Source organism: Theropithecus gelada, chromosome 1, assembly GCF_003255815.1.
Source record: "Theropithecus gelada isolate Dixy chromosome 1, Tgel_1.0, whole genome shotgun sequence".
Taxonomy (NCBI): Eukaryota; Metazoa; Chordata; class Mammalia; order Primates; family Cercopithecidae; genus Theropithecus; species Theropithecus gelada.
In genome coordinates, this window is record NC_037668.1 from 98,819,827 (window position 1) to 98,844,132 (window position 24,306).

General features: G+C 37.7%; 1 protein-coding gene across 4 annotated transcripts in view; it reads right to left on the minus strand.

Moving 5' to 3' along the window:
- PTGER3 (prostaglandin E receptor 3) overlaps window positions 1–24,306 on the minus strand; it is a 200,105-nt gene that overhangs the window by 85,319 nt on the left and 90,480 nt on the right. Inside the window, exons 3-4 of one of the 4 annotated variants that reach the window (XM_025374609.1) lie at window positions 16,773–16,797; window positions 15,941–16,005 (exon numbers count right to left, since the gene is read on the minus strand). The exons of 1 other annotated variant lie outside the window; for it this stretch is intronic. In XM_025374609.1, coding sequence (XP_025230394.1) covers window positions 15,941–16,005; window positions 16,773–16,797 — 90 coding nt within the window. Of the gene's footprint in view, window positions 1–15,940; window positions 16,006–16,766; window positions 16,798–24,306 lie in introns of those variants that run through there. 2 more of the 4 variants (XM_025374564.1, XM_025374514.1) reach the window with 2 other exon arrangements.

Sequence of the window (24,306 nt, forward strand, 5' to 3'; positions counted from 1 at the left end):
GTTTATGCATCATCTGAAGCAATTGACTCATTTTGCTTTTTAAGCATATTTCACTTTTATTAAAAAAATTAGAAAGGTAATTTTATAATTTGATTCCCACCAAATGGGTAAGAGTTAGCTCTTATTCAGGATATTGGCCTTTATTTTGAGATGAAATACGACATTTTGGAGTCAAACTCAAATTCTATAACTGAAAGACTCTACAGTCCAAATTATAAGATGTCTATTTTGAAATACTGTTTACACTCTCCTCTTTAAAGAACAGAGTGTGTGTTTTGGGGGAGATCAATGTCAATTTTAGCAAAAGTCTTATTTTAAAAGCTTCATGCTATAGAAATAAAAACAGAAAATCAGAACCTAGAAGAGGATCAGAAAACTAATACATCAAATTCAGTACCCAAGGGTCAATACCCAAACATCACACCTGAGCCTGAGTACCAGACTAGACAGGGAAATATCAAATTGCCATGGAGTTTTTCAATGAACTCAAATATAATTTGTAAATTATCTTTACTAAAATTATGATGATTTATAAAATTTACTATAATGGTTCTCACTGAAAAAGAATTTAAATATTTTGGGAAGAACTCAATGATAATGCTGTATCTTCAAAAACATTTTCCATTTTCACTTCCTGAATTCAGTAATATTATCTAAGAAATTTAAAATATTTTCGAACATCTGGTGTATTAGTCTGTTTTCACGCAGCTGATAAAGACATAACTGAGATTGGGAAGAAAAAGTGGTTGCACATGGCTGGGGAGGCTTCAGAATCATGGCAGGAGGTGAAAGGTACTTCTTATATGGTGGCGGCAAGAGAAAAATGAGGAAGAAGCAAAAGCAGAAACCCCGGATAAACCCATCAGATCTCATGAGATTTATTCACTATCACAAGAATAGCACAGGAAAGACCAGCCCCTGTGATTCAGTTACCTCCCATTACGTTCCTTCCACAACAGGTGGGAATTCTGGGAGATACATGTTCAGATTTGGGTCGGGACATGGCCACACCATATGGAAAATTCCACCCGTGGCCCCTCCAAATCTCATGTCCTTGCATTTCAAAACCAATCATGCCTTCCCAACTCTCCCATAAAGGCTTAACTAATTTCAGCATTAACCCAAAAGTCCACAATTCAAAGTCTCATCTGAGACAAGACAAGTCTGTTCCCTCTATGAACCTGTAAAATCAAAGGCAACTAGTCATTTCCTAGATACAATAGGGGTACAGGTATTAGGTAAATACAGCCATTCCAAATGGGAGAAATTGGCCAAAACAAAGGAGTTTTGGGAACCGTGCAAGCCCAAAAATCCAGTGGGGCAGTGAAATTTTAAAGCTCCAAAGTGATCTCCTTTGACTCCACGTTCCACATCCAGGTCAGGCTGATGCAAGAGGTGGGTTCCCATGGTCTTGGACAGCACCACTTCTGTGGCTTTACAGGGCACAGCCTTCCTTCCAGCTGCTTTCATGGGCTAGTGTTGAGTGTCTGCAGCTTTTCCAGGAGCGTGGTGCAAGCTGTCGGTGGATCTACCATTCTGGGTTCTGGAGGAAGGTGGCCCTCTTCTCACAGCTCCACTAGGCAGTGCCCTAGTAGGGCCTCTGTATGGGGGCTCTGACTCCACATTTCCCTTCTGCACTTCCCTAGCAAAGGTTCTCCATCAGTGCTCTGCCCCTGCAGCAAACTTTTGCCTGGGCATCCAGGCATTTCCATACATCCTCTGAAATCTAGGTGGAGGTTCCCTAACCTCAGTTATTGACTTCTGTGCACCCACAGGTTCAACACCATGTGGAAGCTGCCAAGGCTTGGGGCTTCCATCCTCTGAAGCCACAGACTGGGCTGTATGTTGGCCACTTTTAGCCACAGCTGGAGTGGCTGGGACACAGGACACCAAGTCCCTAGGCTGCACACAGCACAGGGACTGTGGGCTTGGCCGATGAAACTAGTTTTTCCTCCTGGGCCTCTGGGCCTGTGATAGGAGCAGCTGCCATGAAGATCTCTCACTTGACCTGGAGACATTTTCCCCATTGTCTTGGGGATTAAAATTCGGCTCCTTGTTACTTATGCAAATTTCTCTAGCTGGCTTGAGTTTCTCTCCAGAAAATGGGTTTTTCTTTTCTGTCACATAGTCAGGCTGCAAAATTTCCAAACTTTTATGCTCTGCTTCCCTTATATTACTGAATAGCTTTTAACAGTATCCAAGTCACCTCTTGAATGCTTTGATGCTTAGAAATTTCTTCTGCTAGATACCCTAAGTTACCTTTCTCCAGTTCAAAGTTTCACAAATCCCTAGGGCAGAGGCAAAATGCCACGAGTTTCTTTGCTAAAACATAACAAGAGTCGCCTTTACTCCAGTTCCCAACAACTTCCTCACCTCCACCTGAGACCACCTCAGCCTGGATCTTATTTTCCATATTGCTATCAGCATTTGGGGCAAAGTCATCCAACAAGCCTCTAGGAAGTTTCAAACTTTCCCACATTTTTCTGACTTCTTCTGAGTCCTCCCAGGCTGTTCCAATCTTTGCCTGTTACCTAGTTCCAAAGTTGCTTCCACATTTTCGAGTATCTTTTCAGCCATGCCCCACTCTACTGATACCACCTTGCTGTATATAGTCTGTTTTTATGCTGCTGATAAAGACATACCCAAGACTGAGAAGAAAAAGAGGTTTAATTTGACTTACAGTTCCACATGGCTGGGGAGGCCTTGGAGTCATGGCAGGAGGTGAAAGACACTCCTCACCCAGTGGCAGGAAGAGAAAAATGAGGAAGAAGCAAAAGCAGAAGCCACTGATAAACCCATCCGATCTTGTGAGACTTATTTACCATCATGAGAATAGCACTGGAAAAACTTGCCCCATGATTCAACTACCTCCCCCTGGGTCCCTCCCACAACATGTGGGAATTCTGGGAGATACAATTCAAGTTGATGTTTGAGTGGGGACACGGACAAACCACATCATCTGGGTATTACTTAGTTGTTTGTCATTTTCTTAACAGTTATAAGATCTTGCATTTGGGTCTTTGATTCATGTTCTAACTAATGGTCACATGATCATCTTTAATTTAGTAGTAACTACCTTGAGCCTATCCTACAAAATGAGCAGGTTAATAAAAATGTAAATGTAAATGATTCAGCATTTTCAGAAGGGAGCTAGTTATTTGCCAGCAAGATAGATGGAAGAATAAAATTGGTTGCTTCTTGTTTTTTCAACATACTTGATAGATACTTGCAAGAGCATAGGGTTATTAATCAAATGTCTACTTCAATGACAGTGCATATCTAATGCAATACTCATACATAAAGAGTTGTCAAGTTCAAAAGCTCCTCTAACTTGTAATGATTTTCTGTTTTATGCTTATCTTTCTATAGAATTTGAATCTATGAATCTATGAATTTTAAGGGAAAATTTTTGTGTGTTTTTTTTTTGCCATTGAATACTTATAAAATGGCTAAACTACTGCTTTCATAATTTGGTAGTATTTAAACTCTTCTGTTTTGCCTAAGACCTGTTTTGTTTGGGCATAAAATGAAAATTGGAAATCACCATTCTTATGTCATTATATAAATCTATGATTATTATAGTTGACCTCATCCCCATGTGATTCCAATTACATTTTGTCATTATTATAATAAACATGAAAAGTATTTTTTCAGCCCCTGAAAATATGTCTTGTGTGTAGGACTTACTGGATACCTTTGCTCTGATATTCCACAGATATCTCAAACCTCAGTATGTTTTTAACTGAGCCTTTCCCAAGCCCTCTCCTCCTCATTTAATGTTACAAAAATCTCATCATTCACCCAAGTCAGGAATTAAGAGTTACTAGAATTTTCCTCTTCCTCCCTTCTCATAAGAAATCAGTCAGGAATCATGATGAGTTTATTTCTAAAATATCACTGGAATCTGTTTTGTCTTCTACACTCCTACTAGCACTGCCTTAATTCAGAATCACTTGCCAGAATTACCAAAACAGCTTCCTTCATATTGTATCTGTGCTTCTGACATTGCCTCACAAATTCTTTCTTTATAATGCTACTAGCATTACATTTTAAAATTAAAAGTTAATCACGACCCTCCCCCTTAAAAATCCTCAAATTTATAAGAACCCAGACTCCTTACTATGACTATAAGACTGTGATGATGACAGCTCCTAGTACCAAATGCCTTTCTGTCTTTTCATAATAATAGAATTACAACTGGGAAGGGGTTATCCAGCCAACCCCCTTATGTTATAATCCCCATAATCCAGCAACCAGGAGAGGTCATGTGAATAGTACTCACCAATGGCAGGATAGCAGGAGTGAGTGTACCACTTACTGGTTCAGACCTTAAAGTGAAAGTCTTGGGCACAGCCAGCCAGGCATGATCACACAGATGAGAGCCTTGAGATGAATGGAGTCTGATCCTGGAATCACTTTGTGGAAGAGAGTTGCTAGTGGACCTGTAGCACCAACCCTGAACTATTCCTTGAGAGAGAAATAAACTTTTGTTGTGTTTGTACTATTATATCTTGAGACATTTTTTAAACCATGATTTAGCCCATCTCAATACAAAACCTTTTATAATTCAATCAATAATTACCTTTCCAACTTCACATTTTGCCAATTTTCAATTCCTCATTTGTATCCTAAGCTCCAGCCTTACCAGACCATTTAAAATTCCATAGATAAGCAATGCACACTCTTGCATTTATACCTTTGTTTCTGCTGTTCTATCCACAGGGTTATACCCTCTCCTTTAAGGCTGGGTCGAGCATCACTACTGTGGAAAATTTCTCTTGTTATGGGTGGATTGTGCACACCTCTTCACCCTACCATTTGTGTGTTGAAGACCTAACTCCCAGTATCTTAGAATGTGACTGTACTTGCAGATAGGGGCTTTAAATACGTAATTAGGTTAAATTAGGTCTTCAGGGTGGGCCTTAATCCAATTTGACTGGTATCCTTATAAGAAAAGGAAAGTTGAACATGCAGAGAGAGACAAGGGATGTGCAGGCACAGGATACAAAGAGAAAGTGTTCACCTGCAAGCCAAAGAGAGAAGCCACAAACAAAACTAAACCTGCCAACATGTTGATTTTAGACTCTTCACCTCCAGGACTGTGAGAATATGCATTTCTGTTAAGTTGCCCAGTCTGTGGGTATTTTGTTACGGCAGTCCTGGTAAACTAATATACCCCTTGAGGTAGGATGTTTTCTTCTCTGAAATTTTATAGCATCCTGAGTGTACCCCATTTATCAAATATCTTTGCTATTTTTCAATCAGTGATTTACTTGTCTGTCTCCTCAAGTAGTCTGTCAGTCTTTGAGGGAAAGTGACTCTGTCTACAAATCTGCTGCCTTAACTTCTGATGACATATTTGGAAATTCATAAGAAATGGATAAATATTCATTAGAATGGATTAATTTCTTTTCCACAACTTGCAACTTAACAGCAAGTAAATAAGCAAGTAGTTTGAGTTTTTATTTGTTGTCTAGATTCTTTACGTATATATTGCCAGGGTGACAGTCATGTAGCCTGATTTTGATACAAGATTTCATTATTGGAGATTGACTTGCCATTTTTCATATTGTTGTGTGGACATTTTTAAAGGTATAGATTCTATACCTTTGCAGATTTACTAAAGTCCATAAGATAAAGATGAATTTTATAGCAGGAACAAGATCTTCTGTCAGTAAGGTTGGTTGTGATGTTGCAGTGGACTGCTTTTGGTATTTTTGTCAACATTACAATAGCCTTATTTTTCCAAGAATTACCCCCAAACCAAGCAGTTGGTTTAACCCAGTCTCTATGTCATACTTGGTTGGACAAGAGTGGTCACTAGATACAAGTTTGACTAATAATATTTTTTTTCCACAAATTTTGACTTGAGAATGAGGGAAACTAATTTTGATCTCTTTTCAGTGGCTGAAACTGAGAATTGTTGAGTAATCATGTGCATTGAGAAGGAGAGATATTTGAATGAAGACAGAGACATATCCTAAATACAGATGTGGAAAGAGAGAGAGAGAGTGTTGTAATACCAATTGATTTTCATTTTCTCATTTCAGTTCCTTATGAGGCCTATGGCGCTACTTGCTCTTGAGTTCCATGATATTTTTATATCAAATTTCATTTGGGTTAAGCTGGAATGAATTTCTGTCATTTGCAATAAAAAAGAGTACTTACTTAAATCAATTAGATAGTACAGTTGACATATGTAATTTTTAATCACTCAAGTCATTCTTCCTTGATGCTAGTAATAATGATTCAATTATCGTTTTTGGAGCCACTTTCCTCTATTCTAGTCTATAAGGTTCATTAGGGTCAAGCGTAGTGCAAGGTAATTAGCTCACCAAGGAACATAGAGATATATGACCTAAACTAGGTCAATAAATCTATCAGCAATATTTGCTGGAACTTCTGAGAAATTTTGAGACGTCAAAGCAATTTTTTTCCCACTGAAGTTTCTCAAATGGTAAAGACAACAGCTTGAAGCTCCTGGTTGCCATGTTACTACCATGAAAAGAGTACCTTTGAGAATGAAACCAGTACAAAAGAAGTCAGAGCAAGAGACAGAAAAACCCAGATTCTTCGCACATCATTTAAGCACCAAGGTCCATCCATTTCTGAAGTCCTAGACTTTTCAGGTATTTCATCAATAAATGTCATTTTTTAAATCTGAATTTTGTTGTTGCTTGAAACAAAAAGTCCAGATAAACATGGACAGCATTTCTTTCTATGTCTTTGAGCTGGTGAACTTTTATTATATATACCCAGCACCAAATTGAATGCCTAACCCTGTATCTGAAATAAGTGGATGCTCAAGGACTTTCTGCTGAGACTGAATGAAGATGAAAAATGTTACCTATCGTGCCATTTGTGGATATGTCTTTTTGTAGCCTTACCTCTTCATCAGAAGTACCAAATCTGTGCTCTATCATCAGTGTATTTTCATCAGATAAATTAGGTAAAAAGGGTTTTGAGTCCTTGCTACCAGAGTCAATCAGAATATTTGCCTCCCAAAAGCCAAATCCTAAGAAGATTTTCCCTCTTCATTGTATTATCTTCATTCTAAAGAGAACTTCTCATTCGAACCAGTGCAGTAGCCTCCTGAGAGGTCTCTGTGTCTCCAGATTGTTTCTTCTCTAATCTACTGGGGAGCTTAAATAACTTGATTAAAGCCCTATAGTTAGCTAGTGGCTGAGGAACTATTCGAACCCAAAGAGGCTTGACTTCAAAATCTTTGCTTAATTTCCCTACTATTATACATATTGCATCACTTCATAATATAATTTAATATATTATATTAAAATATAATAAATATAATTATTATATTTTCTGAGTTGAAAACCAAACTAAACATGACCCCTTCGAACTTGGAAAGACTAGTAACAGTGAGACAAAAGCTGATGCAAGAAAATGCACAAAAACACACCCGTGTTGTTCTTACAGTTTTGCAGTTTTGTGAAAAAGAACACAGGAGATTTTGCTCTCATTTAGAACTGTTGGTCATGGCTTTTACTTGAAAATACCTGCTTTCAAATTCACACAGTGTCTCTGTCTACCAAGCGTATGTCTATGCATATGAAATCCAGAGAAAGAAACTCTACTAGACTGAACTGGGATGCATTCCAAGGACTCAGTCATGGAATAACAGATCTTATATAACCTAATAGGACTTGATTTGGCACAGGTAAAGTTTTTTTTTTATGAAAATTTACTTTCTCATATATTGATGAGACTGAACAGATCTAGCTATATAGTGCTTAAATTTGCTTCATGTCAAGTTAAGAAGAAAGCACACATAAAGCAGCCATTCCTTCTTAACAGAGAAAAGCTATTTTTATCTTTTGAAATACTAGTTTAAGGAAATGCATCAAGAAAACCTTTAACTTTTTTAAAAATCTCATTTTATGATGTAAATTGAAAGTATATTTCTTATTTTGGAGAAGGCATTACTGATGTGCCTAAACTCAGTAGGGTTCTTTATACTCTAATCTAAAATTTTTGCCTAGGGCCCATTATTGTGAATTCCTCAGAAACCAGAGAATGCGAAATAGTATTGAAGTAAGATGGAGGTGGATTTAGTCATGCAAAATTAAATATTTTAAGTGCACAGCTAACATTGGAAAGGGCCTTATGCAAAGGAGATTCAGAAATTACTTTTAGTAATTTCATGACGTCCATCGAAATGGTAGCCAATACAGGATAAGAGAGAAAATAAGAGGACTCTTGGGTTTGTGTTGATATCTGCTTTCCCTAGTCCCCTCACAGGTGAAGTCCCTGAGGTCCCTCACTTGCAGAGTCAGATATCTCTGAATTTAAGTCCCAGCCCCACCACATACCACTTTTATGAATTTACGCAAGTTACTTAATTTTATTCTTTATTTATCATATACTTGCCTAGCAATTTCCTGAGGCAGTCACCATTTGAAGCTCTTTATAGTCTTGGAAAGCTAAAAACTTGAGAACTATCTCACTCCTAGTTTACAAATGAAGTGGGTAACAGACAGAGTTAAGTAAATTACCCCAAACAAATGATAACAGAATCAATAAGAACTGGAAGACAGACCCAGAAAACTTAGTTCTACAGTGCATGCCCTTTACCACTACTCAACCTGCCATGCTAAACTATGGCAAGTAATAAAATAATCTTGCTTCCTCCTGGCTGTGGTGAGGTTTCATTGATAATCTGCATAAAACATCTTACACTATAACAGGCAGGCATATAGTAAGCCAGTCTGCAGTGTCTGGAATTAGTTAGTCCGTTGCTGTAAAGCTGGTATATCTGGTAGGCACTGGGTTTTCATGGACCCACCACACCAAAATGATCTCCAATAGTCCACTCAACTGGCACAGTTTGCCTACCGGGACTTCTGCTATAGGTTTTCTATTTGACACTTCTATTTCCAATTGGACTGTGGCCCAGAACTAACCTTCAGCTCATTTGACTGTGGTCCTGACTATGTGTTCCAGGAATCAGATATGCATACTCACAGGTTTTATGTTTCCAGTTCTGCTGTACTTTATTTTCACAGGTTGATTTGCCCCTACATGTCCTTGAGCAGGCTTATGTAATTCCAGGTATAGTAACTACATAAGTAGGTTTTCACTGACCTGGGATAGCATGGTACATTAGAAAAGGAGTAAACTCAAGAGTTCCAGGACTAGGTTTGTATCTCAGCCTCAGCACTGTGTTCTTGGGGAAGTCAATGATCTGCTCTATGCGTTAGTTTTCCTTATCAGTAAAAATAGAGATAAAAATTCTTACTCTCAGGGTCATTATTAGAATTAAACATTGTGTCTTCTGTGAATATATCTAACACCATGTTTAAGCTAAAGTAGGTGATACAGTTTGGCTGTGTCCCCACCCAAATTTCCACTTGACTTGTATCTCCCAGAATTCCCACATGTTGTGGGAGGGACCCAGTGGCAGGTAATTGAATCATGGGAGTCGGTCTTTCCTGTGCTAGTCTCATGATAGTGAATAAGGCTCACAAGATATGATGGGTTTATCAGGGGTTTCTGCTTTTGCTTCCTCTTCATTTTCTCTTGCCACCACCATGTAAGAAGTGCCTTTCAGCTCCCACCATAATTCTGACGCCTCCCCAGCCATGTGGAACTGTAAGTCCAATTAAACTTCTTTTTCTTCCCAGTCTTGGGTAGGTCCTTTTCAGCAGTGTAAAAATGGACTAATACGGTAGGTGTGCAACAACTTTTTCTTTCTCTCTTTTTTGAAAGTAAAGGAGAGCTCCATATGTCTAGAAAAATAATTCAAATTAACCTTCACATTTGGACAATGCACAAACTCAGGCTTTCCCACTGATATAGACTTGGGTTGCTGAGCTTCAGGTTACGTTGCTGAGACATTAACGCTGTTGGGGTCTGAATTTCTTGAATAATTGTTGAGTACTGGCAACTAAAATAAACAATGTGATAAGGTTTAGAAACTTTGTTACATTCTATACACTTGTTTATCTATGTGTACATATTCCAAAAGTGTTTACATATATTTGCTATGGTTTGTTTTGTTTTGATAGGGTGCATGGGTGTTTGTGCCTGAGAATCCTAAGAAACAAAATGTAAAAAAAATTATTTGTAGTAATCAAAACATAAGTAAGTGCTAGAGAGCACAGTCATGGATTTCATCATGGCTTTTAGCATAGTGAGTGTGATGAAATGATAGAGGTTTCCTGCAATGCCTTAGGAAGAGCCTGTATCACACTTCACTGCATAGGAACAGTAACTGCTATCATATAAAACCAACACTCTGCAAAACTAGACATGAGTCTTGGTGTTTATATGTTGCCACTGATATGCTTTGGCTGCATCCCCATCCAAATTTCAGCTTGAATTATACATGGTAGGGAGCCGGTGGGAGGTAATGGAATCATGGGGGTGGTTACCTCCATGCTGGTCTCATGATAGTGAGTGAGTTCTCATGAGATCTGATGGTTTTGTAAGGGGCTTTTCCCCACCCCTCTGTGTTCTTCACTTTTCCTTCCTGCCGCCATGTGGATAAGGATGTGTTTGCTTCCCCTTCCACCATAATTGTAAGTTTCCAGAGGCTTCCCAAGTTCTGTGGAACTGTGAGTCAATTAAACCTCTTTCCTTTATAATTTACCCAGTCTCAGGCAGATCTTTACAGCAGCCCATGAACTAACTAATACAGTCACTAATTTGAAAATGGCTGCATACCAATTTGCAGTCATAATGGAAGTGGAGAGGCGTAATCTAATCACTGAGCCTTGAGTCTCACATGCATAATAACTCCATATGCCATTAGTTTAACAAGTGTGTTTGATTTCATGTACTTCATTACTTGTACAAGATATTTTTTAATTATACAGAAACAGATGGGCATGTTTCACTGAAGCAGATTTTGCAATAACTGAAAAGAAAAATGACCAGAGACATTTCATCTGAATTGTGAATAGTTTCTCAAGTGGGTGTATATTTTTGGCTTGATGAAGATTATGAGTTCTTGCTTTAAGTGCCTGAAAGTTTAATTGAATATTCTGATCTTGGTCAAATTGAGATCTATTGAATGGAATTTGGGAAATCTTCATCATAGTTACTGCATTTTCAGGATGATATTGCAACTATAGGTATATTATAAAACTTCACAAATTTTCTTTTCATTTTCTTATTAGTCTGAAGCATAGCATCAGGTTCAATTCTCAAGTCTTGAGTAAAAGTATCAGGAAAGGCTCCTTGTAGCTTATTGTCATTAAGTAAACACATTTCCTGAAGAGATCTCTATCCTCGTCTCTGCACCCCAAACATGGATAAAGGAAGAACAGGGAAAAGCATACAGGTGAAGTGCCAGACCATGTTTGTCATCCATTCAAATATATTAGCTTAAGACATTATAATAATATGGCTAGGCACGGTGACTCACACCTGTAATCCCAGCACTTTGGGAGGCCGAGGCGGGCAGATCACCTGAGGTTGGGAGTTCATGGAGAAACCCCGTCTCTACTAAAAATACAAAATTAGCGGGGCATGGTGGCACATGCCTGTAATCCCAGCTACTTGGGAGGCTGAGGCAGGAGAACTGCTTGAACCTGGGAGGCGGAGGTTGTGGTAAGCTGAGATCATGCCATTGCACTCCAGCCTGGACAACAAGAGTGAAACTCCATCTCAAAAAAAAGATGTTATAATAATGCTAGGAAGTACCTTCAAAGGGGATACCCCAACTCTTTGTCATTCTTTGCTGTAAGTCAGCCTATTCTCTCTAAATGTTTCTCACTAGATAGAGGTCGGGTGCTGCCTTACAGGAAGGACCGCAGCCTATCTGTGAGCTGCACTGCTTCTGCCAACCCTACTCTCTCTGTGGATGAGTCTCTTCCACAAATGTTCCCTCTAGACAGATGTCATAAAGAAAAAGAAAGGATGAATTAGAGCATGCTTCTCAAAAGTTCTGGCTAGTATTAAAATATTTTCTTTGAGTTAAATATTGGGCTACATTCAAATACAGTTTGCATTTTATTCACAGAGCTCCTCCATTCTCTCCTCCATTGTCTGTTCAGGTGTGGGGTAAAGGAGTGTTGGGAAAAGTTTATGTGGGGGAAGGGAGTTACATACACACATACACATCTACGGATAAATATGCAAAAGATTTGTTTCTTATAAAACAATAGGAACAATCTAAGTTTCTGAGGTTAAGGAATCCTCCCTTAAGAAGTTTAGTATTTCATAATTTTCTGTGTACCAAATTCAGTTTCACATTGCCTGTGCCTTAAATTGCTTTCTGATGTTGAATGATAGAAATAAGCAACATTAAATTAATTCCACATCTCTAAGTTGTCCAAAGGGATTAAACTCCTCCTCTTAAAGTGTCCCATAGCACCAGAGAATACTTGAAACACTGAATAGGAAAGGAAGAATATTCTAGACAGAAAGAATAGCAAGTTTAGACTTGGAGTCAAGAAATGTAAAATAGTTCAAAAGAGTACTGTTCAAGGGAAAGAGAAATAATGAAATTAGACAAATGGTAAAGGTCATGATGGATTTTGTAAGCCTTGTGAAAGAGTTTGGAAAGCAATGAAAATGCATCATTAACTACAAAGAAAAAAACATCAAGGATATTTTTACTGAGACTTAACTTGCCAAATGATTTTATGGACCCTTGAGGCATTCTAGTTTGTGTTGCCCAGATATTTCATCTATAGAGAGAGATACTGACGCTGGCACAGGTAGGTGAAGGTCTCGATACTCTAGGGTAGCACTGTTCAATACAACTTTCTATTCTGTCCAATATGATTACCAGTAGTTACATGTGGCTACCAAGAACTTGAAATGTAGCTAGCATAATGGTAATTTAATTTAAGGCAGTGGATAGTGGAGGAAAACAGAGATAGGCTTGCTGGGGATTAGACATTGGGAATATGGGCAGAACTCCAAAACCCCCTCTGCAAATCCGGATCAACATTAAGAATATGGCAAAGTTCAGTGAATGTGGGACATAACAAATCTAAAGAGTAAATGTGTCAAAGTCCAGAGGCAAATTCCCAGGACACACTGGCAGGAGTTAAGGAGTGAAGGAAGACTTGAAGAAGGGTCAGGAAAATTTTAAACTTGATTTGTTAGAGTTATTTCAGAAGGTACAGAGTGTGATCTCCATGGATTAACTTTCAGTGGTCTTAAAGGAGAAACAGATTGAAGTAAAAAACCCATTGCATATGGAGGGATTAACCAACCAAGAGGAAAACAAAGTTAAGGACATCCTGAGTGCCTTACTTCTTGTACATCTAAAATGATCAGCTGTGTAATAGTTAATATTTTCTACCCCAAACTGAAAGCCATTTATAAATAAATTTTTGCCAGAACTATGAAAGATTCCTTTAAAATAAACAGACTCTAAAATAATTCAGGCAACTGATTACAAAGAATGGAGGCATTCCAGTAGGACTAATTCCTTCACCTCACTGAGTCATAAGTTCCTCATAAGTAAATGACAGGGTGGGTTTGCTCACCTTTCAGGGGACAAAAGGAGCAAGCTGTATTGGCAATTCACTACTTTCAAACAAAATCAGACTAAAAACATGTAAGAAAGTCAAATATGCAAGAGGTAATGTATTTTAGAGTGGGGATTTTGTTCTACAGAGAGCTAAAAAAACTGATTTAAATTTCATAAATATGCTCTCCTTTTAGATATAATACCCAATAAATTCTAGCATTTCATGTTTTTTTTTTTTTTTTTCTAAAGACAAAGTCTCGCTCTGTCACCCAGAACGATCTTGGCTCACTGCAACCTCCACTTCCCAGGTTCAAGCGATTCTCTCACCTCAGCCCCCTGAGTAGCTGGGACTACAGGAGCCCACCACCACACCCGGCTAATTTTCATTTTTTTTGTTGTTGTTTGGTAGAGATGGGGTTTCACCATATTGACCAGGCTGGTCTAAAACCCCTGACCTCAAGTGATCTGCCTGCCTCAGCCTCCAAAGTGCTGGAATTACAGGCGTGAGACACTGTGCCAGGCCCGTTTCATGCTATTCTTTAAACTTACTTGCTTCCTTTGTAAATAAAGACACTATTAATCAGTTTAATTTTAATGTATCCAATAGAAACTAAATGGTAACCATCCATTGCATGCTTAATTCCTTTTACCTTTGTCTTAACTCTACTGTTCCTTAGCTAACTTTTTATAACCACTTTCTGCATTTTTGCATCTTCATTTTCCACCGATTTTGAATAATAACAATGAAGTATTAAAATTATTTTTTAACAGCATTGTTCAAGACAAACTTAGAGATACTGTATAACCTATGGAAAGAAATCATAAGAAACAAACATTTGTCCGCTGATTACAAACCTCTAAATCTGGTGTAGGAAAGGTCATGTAAGAGTTTCAGTGTATAATTAACAAAAACACAGATATATTAAAAGAAAAATGTATCAAAGTCAAGAGCAATTTCTTCTGTTCTCTGTACTTCAATATCTTTGCCTTTTAGTTTAGATTTCTAGGATATTTGCATATGATGGGGAAACATGCTAGTATACCTTCAGCAGGGAAATGTATGGAGTAGAAGAAATGGAGATTGATTGGGCAGCACTGGTAAAGAAAAGGGAAAGAATAACAATATTAACCAAGCACTACCCAGGTACCTAAAGATGCACTTAATTAACTCACATATTCTTCACAGCAATTCCTTCAATCATTACACAAATATTTCCTCAGCACCTCCAATGTGCCAGGCACTTTGCTCGGTGGATTCAAGGACAGACAAGACAAAGCACGTCTCTGCCCTTGGGAAACTCATATTGTAATATAGAAAACCAAAGGTAAACACACGAACAGAAACAAATTACTACATAGGATAGGCACCATGAAGGAAACAAATGAGCTGAGATAGTAAATAATAGAGAAATCTACTGTAGTTAGGAATAGCAAGAAAAAATGCTTTGAGAAAGTACTTAAGCTGTTAAAGGAAGAAACAGAGCTGTAGCATGCAGGAGGTGGGGAAAAGAGTGGGATAGCATGTGCAAAGAACCTGGGGCAGGAAAGATCCTTGTCTGCTGAGTAATGAGTGGGCTGGTGTGGGCAAGAGGAGATGTATTAGGAACAGTGTGGTGGTCTAGCTGAGAAATGAGTTTTGCCTGAATTAGGAGTTTCAGAGATGGAGAGAAGTGAATAGTACAAGATATATTTTGAAGGTAGAATCAACAGTACTTGCCACATTTACTTAATATTCTCACATAACAGATGAGAAATGGCCTGAAAGATTTGAAATTAATTAAAGTTCTTGCAGTAAGTAACTTCATGATGGGTTTATGAACCCTGCCTTCCTTAAAGCCCCTTCTACTACATCACACTTACTAGCTTTGTTACTTTAAGGTTAATGTAGGTTTCATAGAGTCCTAAAAGTGGAAGTTTTTTGCCATTCTAATGATTTTGAATTAGAATGTGTTTTAATAACCTGAACAAATTACAGATTTTCAGTTCACAAATCCATAACCTCAAGTCACTGAGGAGGGCACCAAATTCTACAAACACCCTTTACATATTTCTTCTGGACCAAATGTTAAAATACTCTTGCATTTCTTCCAGAGATGCACTGCATTACCACCATGCATATGAAAAATTTTCTGTTGACTAAAGCAGCAGTCTTGGCAATTCTGAACCGTGTGCTATTCTTACCATAAGTCTAAATTGGGTAGTTTAAGTGACCAACCAGTTTGTTCGGCTTTGCTAAAAATATGCCCATGTTTGCCCAAATGGTCTGGCTTGCTGGTAATCTCCTACCTTTCCAAGTCAATCAACACATGGAAAGTGCTCAAAATAAGCAGGGATTAGAGTCACAAACTCAGCTGGAGGAGCTAGCTTTTTAAAAACACATCACTCTTGTAGTTATTTTCTTCACTGTTATTCTGTCTTTATTACTGAGATTCTGGTGTATACATTAATGCTGCTCACGAGTACCTCATTTCTCCTCTGTTCCAGTACATGATAGGTTTATACCTGCTCACAATGCGCAGTTGGCCTCTGTATCTGGGGGTTCTGCAAACTGCAGATTAACTAACCACAGATCAAAAATATTGAGAAAAGAAAATAGTAAAAAATACCAATGCAACAATAAAAATAATACAAATAAAAAAGTGATACAGTATAATCACTATTTATACAATATTTACATTGTATTAGGTATTATAAGTAATCCAGAGATTATTTAAAATGTACAGGAGGATGTGCATAAATTGTATGCAAATACTACTATAATTTATATAAGGGATTTGAGCATCCTGGGATTTTGGTATGGGGGAGGTGGTCATGTAACTAATCCCCTGTGGATACCGAGGAACAACCATACTTCTTTAGTTTGGCATCACATAATACTTGCTCTGGCAGTATTTAAGAGCTGCCATACAGCCTGGGTGACAGAGCAAGACTCCGTCTCAAAAAAAAAAAAAAAAAAAAAAGCTGCCATACAATTCTTCCCTTCTGTGTGCTGTGGGGTCTAGTGATGCTTGAGGCCTCCAATAGCCCGAGTCCCTGATGAGGACAATGTGCTTCCAAGTTCTCACAGCTGATCCCCAACAGACATGTTATATGGGGTCGAAGACCTTTTGCCATTTTTAAATGCTAAGATTTGGGGATTTGTTGTTGTTGTTGCTGCTGCTACTATATATCCTAATCTTTGTGACTGGGATAGGCTCCTTCACATTCTTGATAGGAAGGAAAATACAAACTTTTAATTTAAGGGAATATGACAAGCAGTACGGTTGGCAGAAAGTGAAGAGGTTTGGATTCAAATGCAAAGTTTTAATACTATCTTTGCAACTTAGTTGCTCTCTGAGTCTTCTTTTTCTCATCTGAAAAACAGTAATAACAGTATAAGTTTGCTATATTTAGCAATATGTAAAGTTCCCAGCAGGATGCTAAACCACAGACGATGTTCAATGAAAATAGCTATTTCTGTGAGGGGTAATGGTAAATAGACTGAAAGTACAGCAAAAGATAAACCACATAGGCATGGCTGAATCTGAAGAGACTGTAGAAATGGAGAACACTGTCATTCATCCCCTTAGTTCTGCCTACCAAGCCTCTCCTAGTCATAGGCATGCCTTTCTGTCTCTTCTGTGTCCAACTCATGATTTCCCTGTCCCATTCCCACTCCTCTGTCACACGTTGCTCCCAGCAAAGTATATAGAAATCACTCACTAAGATAGCTGCATTTTAACAGGAATTAAGTTAAAGGGCTAAAGCTCCAACTTAGTATTTTAGGCCTTAGGTGGAAAAAGGCAGCGGATATCTCTCACCTGAACACAGGCTGGCCTAGAGGATCCATCTAGCTTAATTGTGTCCACTTGTTAGGTCCACTAACCTAGGCAGGTCTATTGGGGCAGTCTTTATAAAAGACTTTTATGAGGCTTCATTTCGTGAAGCTGTCCAGATCTGCTGGAAAGACTACCATCATAGCTAGGCAGGATGTTCCACGGGGTCAGGAGTGGGGACTGGCAGTACTAGTGCTGTATGTCTACATTACTCTTAAAAATGTTCGGACAGTCTTAACATAGTCTTCTCATATTAATCCTCACAGCAATCCTGCAAATCTGCATTAAGACCTTTGTCGTAGATGATGGAACTGAAGCTTAAAGGTTTTAAATCATTTACCCAAATTCACGTATGAGATAAATGGAAGAGTCTATATTCCAAAACCAGTAGCTCTGATTTCAAGTCTAATATCCATTTTTCCCATTTCACTATTACTTTTTCTCTGTGTGAGAAAGCAAATTCAATAGTGTCTCTTGATGGCATTTTGCTATCATGTAATACAAATATTTCTTTTTTTGTTATATAGTTGGGAATTTTAAATTCTGTTTTCTACATTTAACAACTAAAAGGAAGAAAAAACACATGATGGTTAAAAAAAGAAACTACAAATTTACTATTGAAAATGAAATTAAAGTAAGGTATTCTATATTGTCATGTTTTCTGGCTAAAAATAATACCCACAGTTTCAGAGAATTGTAATCTCTACCTTTATGAAAAAAGAAAAGACTAGAGAAGAAAGCTAAGATTTTAGTCTCATCATTTCTTTAAGAAACTATAATTATTTTCTTAAGGCTAACATAATTTCTAACATCAGGATATTTGCAGTCAGTTGTAAACAATGGAAATGTTTTGAAACTTACAGTGGAAATACAGAATTTGTAGCCAGACAAACCTGGATTTAAATTCTAATAACACCACATAAATCTATAGGCCTTGAGGAAGTAAGTTAATTAAGCCATAATTTAGAGATGAGCCTCAAGCTTCTCATCTCTGAAATGAAAATTTATAATAACAATCTCATAGAAAGGTGTTGGCTATTACATGACATAGTGGATATAAAGCACTTATAGATTGTAAACTTTAAAAAAGTTTACTTCCCTTTTCTCCTTGCATCAGATAGAGTCTCATCATTCTAGAAATAACCTGATTCTTATTCTCAGGTAATGCACAATCAAGTGGATTTTATTCACCTGGTAAGTATTCAAAGACAGAAAGTGAGAGACAGAGAAGAAAGATGGAGGAAAGGAAGAAGGGAAGGAAGGCAAGGAGGAAGGGAGAGCGGATAAAAATCCTACTAAGAAAAACAATACTAAAATCAGATGGAGACATGTTCCTTCAGGCATGATCTGATATTGTTCCGTTAGTAGAGATTGGAAGCACTTGGAGTTATCCATCCTGCTCTTGTCCTCTTTCCCCAATAGAAATACAGGAAATAAAAAACATTTTATAACACTTCTAATAATATCACTAGAAATTGGTCATTAGTTCTTAAAGCAGAACTTCTTGCTTGAAATGTATTTGGCCCTATTTGATGTTATCATTCATTCAAGGGTGGAATTGTTACAGAAATATATTCTAGGGCCACTAATCCCATCACTACGCACAATTATACATTTTTTTAAAGACAACGAACAAGATGCCTAATGTAAACTGAAAGACCTAAAGAAATTTTTCAACGCCCAGTCTAGGATTGATCTTAACTGGACTTTGGCTGTCTATGGCATCTCAAGTAGCTATTTCCAACCTCACTGCAGAGGAGAGCCACTACAGGTTTGGGCAACTATCTCCACCATGAGAGAGAATTAATTTCTTGTATAATTGTGAAGTCTGAGTGAAGTTGAAGTGTGAACTCATTACAGGATATCGTGAATGTTGTTGAGTGGATCATACAAATGCAGTTCCCTCTATATTTCCTATAATAATTTGTATATAGACAGGTAATCTAAGTAATTACAGGCATTTATATTTATAATTAGCCTTTTGGGGGAACCATTTTAAGAAAATGATTTGTTCAGCTGTGTACCAGATTAGTGTCAGCTGGGTGTTTGTCAAACACCACCGCGACTGGGAAAACACAGCAAGAAGTGTTGATACAAAAAGAACTTTAGAAATATGCTTAAAGTTCCATTTTTTTTTTCCAAAAACAGTTGCATCACTTCTTAGAACACAAGCACATGTCTTTCAACCATGACTTTTCCTTTAAAAAGTGGGACGTGGGTACACAAATACAGTGATGAAAAAGTACAATCAATGGAATTTTACTGGCACAATGTAAAGGTCAGGATAAGACTAACAATACATGCATTAGAAACAACACTGAAGAATGTTCTGAATGATCATGAACTGCCTTTACAGGCTTCCAAAGCACCAAGATAAATTGGTGCCAACAACTGGACTGTGGAGTCAAGAGACCAGCAGAGGCAGTTGACCCAAACTCAAGGTGAAACTTTTGTTAGTAAATATAGGCCTGGCGTGGTGACTCACACCTGTAATCCCAACACTTTGGGAAGCGGAAGTGGGCAGATCACTTGAGGCCAGGGGTTCGACAGCCTGGCCAACATGGTGAAACCCCATCTTAACTAAAAAATACAAAAATTAGGCAGGTGTGGTGGCCCATGACTGTAATCCCAGCTACTTGGGAGGTCAAGGCAGGAGAATCGCTTGAGCCGGAGAGTTGGAGGTTGCTGTGAGCTGAGATCTTGCTACTGCACTCCAGCCTAGGTGGCAAAACAAGACTCTGTCTTAATAATAATAATAATAATAGAAGTAAAGCTGTTTGTTATACTCTTTTGAAGGTTTGTCTGTGTACAGGACAGAAAGGTAAATTAAAATCCCCAAATAAGAAAGTCTGAATCAAGAAGGCAACAGTGAGACACCATTACTCTCTGTTTTCAGTAATAGCATCATACATCTGTTCGAATGTCCCCTTGTCCAAAGAATTATGTAAACCTTAATCATCTTTTAAATGGGCGTCATCTGATTTCCTTTCAAACTTCAACCCCTAAATGAGTATATTGCTCTGATTTGGAAACTACCAGGGAAAAATTTGACTATTCAAAGCAGTGAAGTCAACCTGAGTTGATAACGTAACTGCAGGCATTCCTACAACATTTCATCCTCTCCAATATAAATAGAGCAATTTCACTTTCATTTAATTTGATCATTTAAAATCTGTTATGTACAACATAAATATTTTTCCCACCATGTGCTTTAAAAACTTTGTACTATTTATTTTTTGCAGGGAAATCTTCCAGATAATACAAGGTCAGAAATCTGACCACTTGAATTCTCTTCCTTTTTAAAATTTATTTTTAAATTTATAATTGACACAATAATATTACATATTTTGGGGATACAATGTGATGTTTTGAGGCACATATACATAGTGTAATGATCAAATTGGAGTAGTTATTATGTCCATCATTTTAGACATTTCTTTGTGGTGACAACCTTCAAAATCTTCTAGCTATCTTGAATATGTAGTACAATGTTATTTTCTATAGTCACCATATTGTGTAATATAACACCAAAACTTATTCTTCCTGTATAATTTAACATTGTAGCAATTGACCAACCTTTTGTTGCCCCCACTTCCAGCCTTTGGTAGCCACTATTCTACTCTCTATTTCTTTGAAATCAATGCTTTTAGATTTCACATGAGTGAGATTATGCAGTGTTTGTCTTTCTGTGTCTAGTTTATTTCACTTAATATAATGTCCCCCAGGTTCATCTGCATTGCTTCAAATGACATGATTTCACTCTGTGTTATGGTTAAATAGTATTCTATTGTGTGTGTGTGTGTGTGTGTGTGTGTGTAACTCTTTTTAATCCATTCATCTGTAGATGATCACCTAGATTTATTCCGTATCTTGACTACTGTGAATAGCACTATAATAAACATGGGTGTGCAGATATATCATCAACACACTGATTTCATTTTCTTTGATGTATGCCAAATGGTAGTCTATTTCTAGTTTTTAAAGGAACCTTTATACAGTTTTCCATAATGACTGTATTACCTTGTATTTCTGCCAATCATGTGTGAGAGTTCTCTTTTCTCTGCCAGCATTGTTTGTCTTTTTGAAAAAAGCTATTTTAACTGCGGTGAGGTGATATCATTGTGGTTTTGATGTGCATTCCTCAGGTGATTAGTGAAGTTTTGCATTTTTAAATATATCTGTTGGTTATTTGTATGTATTCTTGTGAAAAAATGTCTATTCAGGTCTTTTGCCATTTTTTACCTGATTTTTTGGTTTTTGGCTGTTGAGTTGTTTGAGTTTTATATATAATCTGGATATTAATTTATTATCAGATGCATAGTTTGCAAATATTTCTCATTCTGTAGATTTTCTTTTCACTTCATTGATTATTTCCTTTGCTGTACAGAAGCTTTTTAATTTTATGTAATCTTATTTGTCTATTTTAGCTTTTTTTGCCAGTGCTTTTGAAGTTTTATTCAAAAAGTCCTTTTCCAGCTGAAATTCAAGAAGCATTTCCTCTATCTTTTGCGTAGTAGTTTCATAGTTTGGATCTTATGTTTAAGTCTTTAATCTGTTTAGAGTTGATTTTTGTATATTGTGAGAGATGGGGATCTAGTTTCATGCTTCTGCATATGGCTATCCATTTTTTTCAGCACCTTTTATTGAAGAGATTGTCCTTTCCCCAATGTATGTTCTTGGCATCTTTGTCAAAAATCAGTTGGCTGTAAATGCACGGATTTATTTCTTGGTTCTCTTTTCCATTGGTCTATGTGTCCATTTTTATGCCAGTATTATTCTGTGTTGGTTACTAGAGCTTTGTAGTATATTTTGAAGTCAGACAGTGTGATGCATCCAGTTTTGTCTTTTTTGCTCAGAATTGCTGTGGCTATCTGGGTCTTCTGTGGTTCCATATACATTTTAAAATTGTTTTTTCTATATCTGTGAGGAATGTCACTAGTATTTTGATAAGAATTGCATTGAATCTGCAGATTGGGGTAATATGGAAATTTTACTGATTAATTTTTCCAATCCATGAACAGAGAATATCTTTCAATTTATTTGTGTCCTCTTCAATTTTTTTTTTTCTTTCTTTTTTTAGATGGAGTCTCAGTCCGTTACCCAGGCTGCTGGAGTGCAGTGGCAAGATCTCGGCTCATTGCAACCTCCACCTCCGGGACTCAAACGATTCTCCTGCCTCAGCCTCCTGAGTAGCTGTGATTACAGGCACCCACCACCATGCTTGACTAATTTTTGTACTTTTAGTAGAGACGGGGTTTCACTATATTGGCCAGGTTGGTTTTGAACTCCTGAACTCAAATGATACACCCGCCTCAGCCTCCCAAAGTGCTGGGATTACAGGCATGAGCCACCATGCCTAGCCCCTCTTCAATTTTTTTCATCCATGTTTTATAGATTTCTTAATTGTAGCCAGGGCCAACATGTGTCATTGAGATTTTTATTCAATTTTTAAACACTTTAAGTCCCACAGACAACATCATGTCAGGTCTTTAGGATTTTGGAGTTTAGATTTGGTTTTCTCCCTCCACCAACCCTTCTTGATATGAGTTGATTTTGTCACCCCTTTCAAATTCATATATTGAAGTCCTAATTCCTGGTGCCTAATGTGACTTTATTTGAAAATAAGGTCATTGTAGATATAATTAGTTAAGATGAGGTAGGATGGTCCCCTAAATCAATATGATTGGTGTTCTTTAAAAAGTGGGAACACACACACTCAGGGAGGACACTTCGTGAACCTAATGACATAGACGGGTATGCATCTACAAGCCAAGAAACTCCAAAGCTTGCTAGCAAACCGCCAGAAGCTATAAGAAAGGGATGGAACGGGTTTTTCCCTCACAGCTCATGGAAAAAACCAACAGTGCCAACACCTTGATCCTGGACTTCTGGCCTCAAGAACTGTGAGGTACTATATTTCTGTTGCTTAAACCACTCAGCATATGGTATTTCGTGGTGGCAACCATAAGAAATTAACACTAATACACTTTCTTCAGAGTTGTGCCAGAAAATTGTCTCATTAGCTGATTAGTGACTCCCTTTTTATTTCTGCTTTTGTACACTGAGTGGGAATATTTGCATGTCATTGATGCCAGAATCTAACCTTCAAAATGAGGGCCATTTTAAAAATGGATAATATCTTTAAGCATTGCCTTGCCCTTCCAAATGGTGGAAAAAAAAAAGTGAGGCTTTGTAAAGAGGACAAGATTTGCTAAAACTTCCCATTAAAAAATATTACAGCAGCTCTCTGGATACATTCCAGTATTAAAACACATTTGACAGAAATGTGAGCCTCAGCCATACTACCAATGTCATTCTACTGATATCTTTAAGATGGGAGCAAAAAATGCAAGAGGATCAAGGAGAAAAATAATAAAGAATCCTTGCTATGAAGGAGAAAGGGGATTGGCCTTGATCAGCGGGAAATTTAAAAAGGGCCACACAATTAAACTGCTCCTTAGAAAATAGAAAAAGAGACAATGAAGTCAAGGGAAAAGCAACAGTTAGTATCTGGATTTAAATCATGACCTTCTTAGTCCTAGGAGAATTTGGGCCAGGAGAATTTCCTAATTAGCGGCTACACTCCCCACTTCCAGCTCTCTGGGCCACATTTGACAAATGTAGATCTCAAACTTTAGTATGTATGATAATCACCAGAGGGCTTCGAAAACACAGATTGCTGTCCCCTCTTTCCACTCCACCCCATAGTTGCCAATTCATAGGTCTGGAGTGGGGTCCCAATAGCTTGCATTTTTAAGAAGTTCCCAAGTAACGGTGATACTGCTGATCTGGGGACAATACTTTAAGAACCACTGGACTACATCCATGTCAAACCTGCCTGATGAGAAGAATCACCTGGAAGGTTTAAAAAATGCAAAATCCTCGGCCCCATGCCAGACTTTCTGACTCAACCTCCCGGGAAACGCTTAGAATTTTCTATTTCAACAATCCCTGCATGATTTATATGATTAGGTGAGTCTGGAAAATGCTACACCAAATCTCTATAAATTCCCTTCTTTTAGCATCTGTCATTTTTCCACTTGGTTC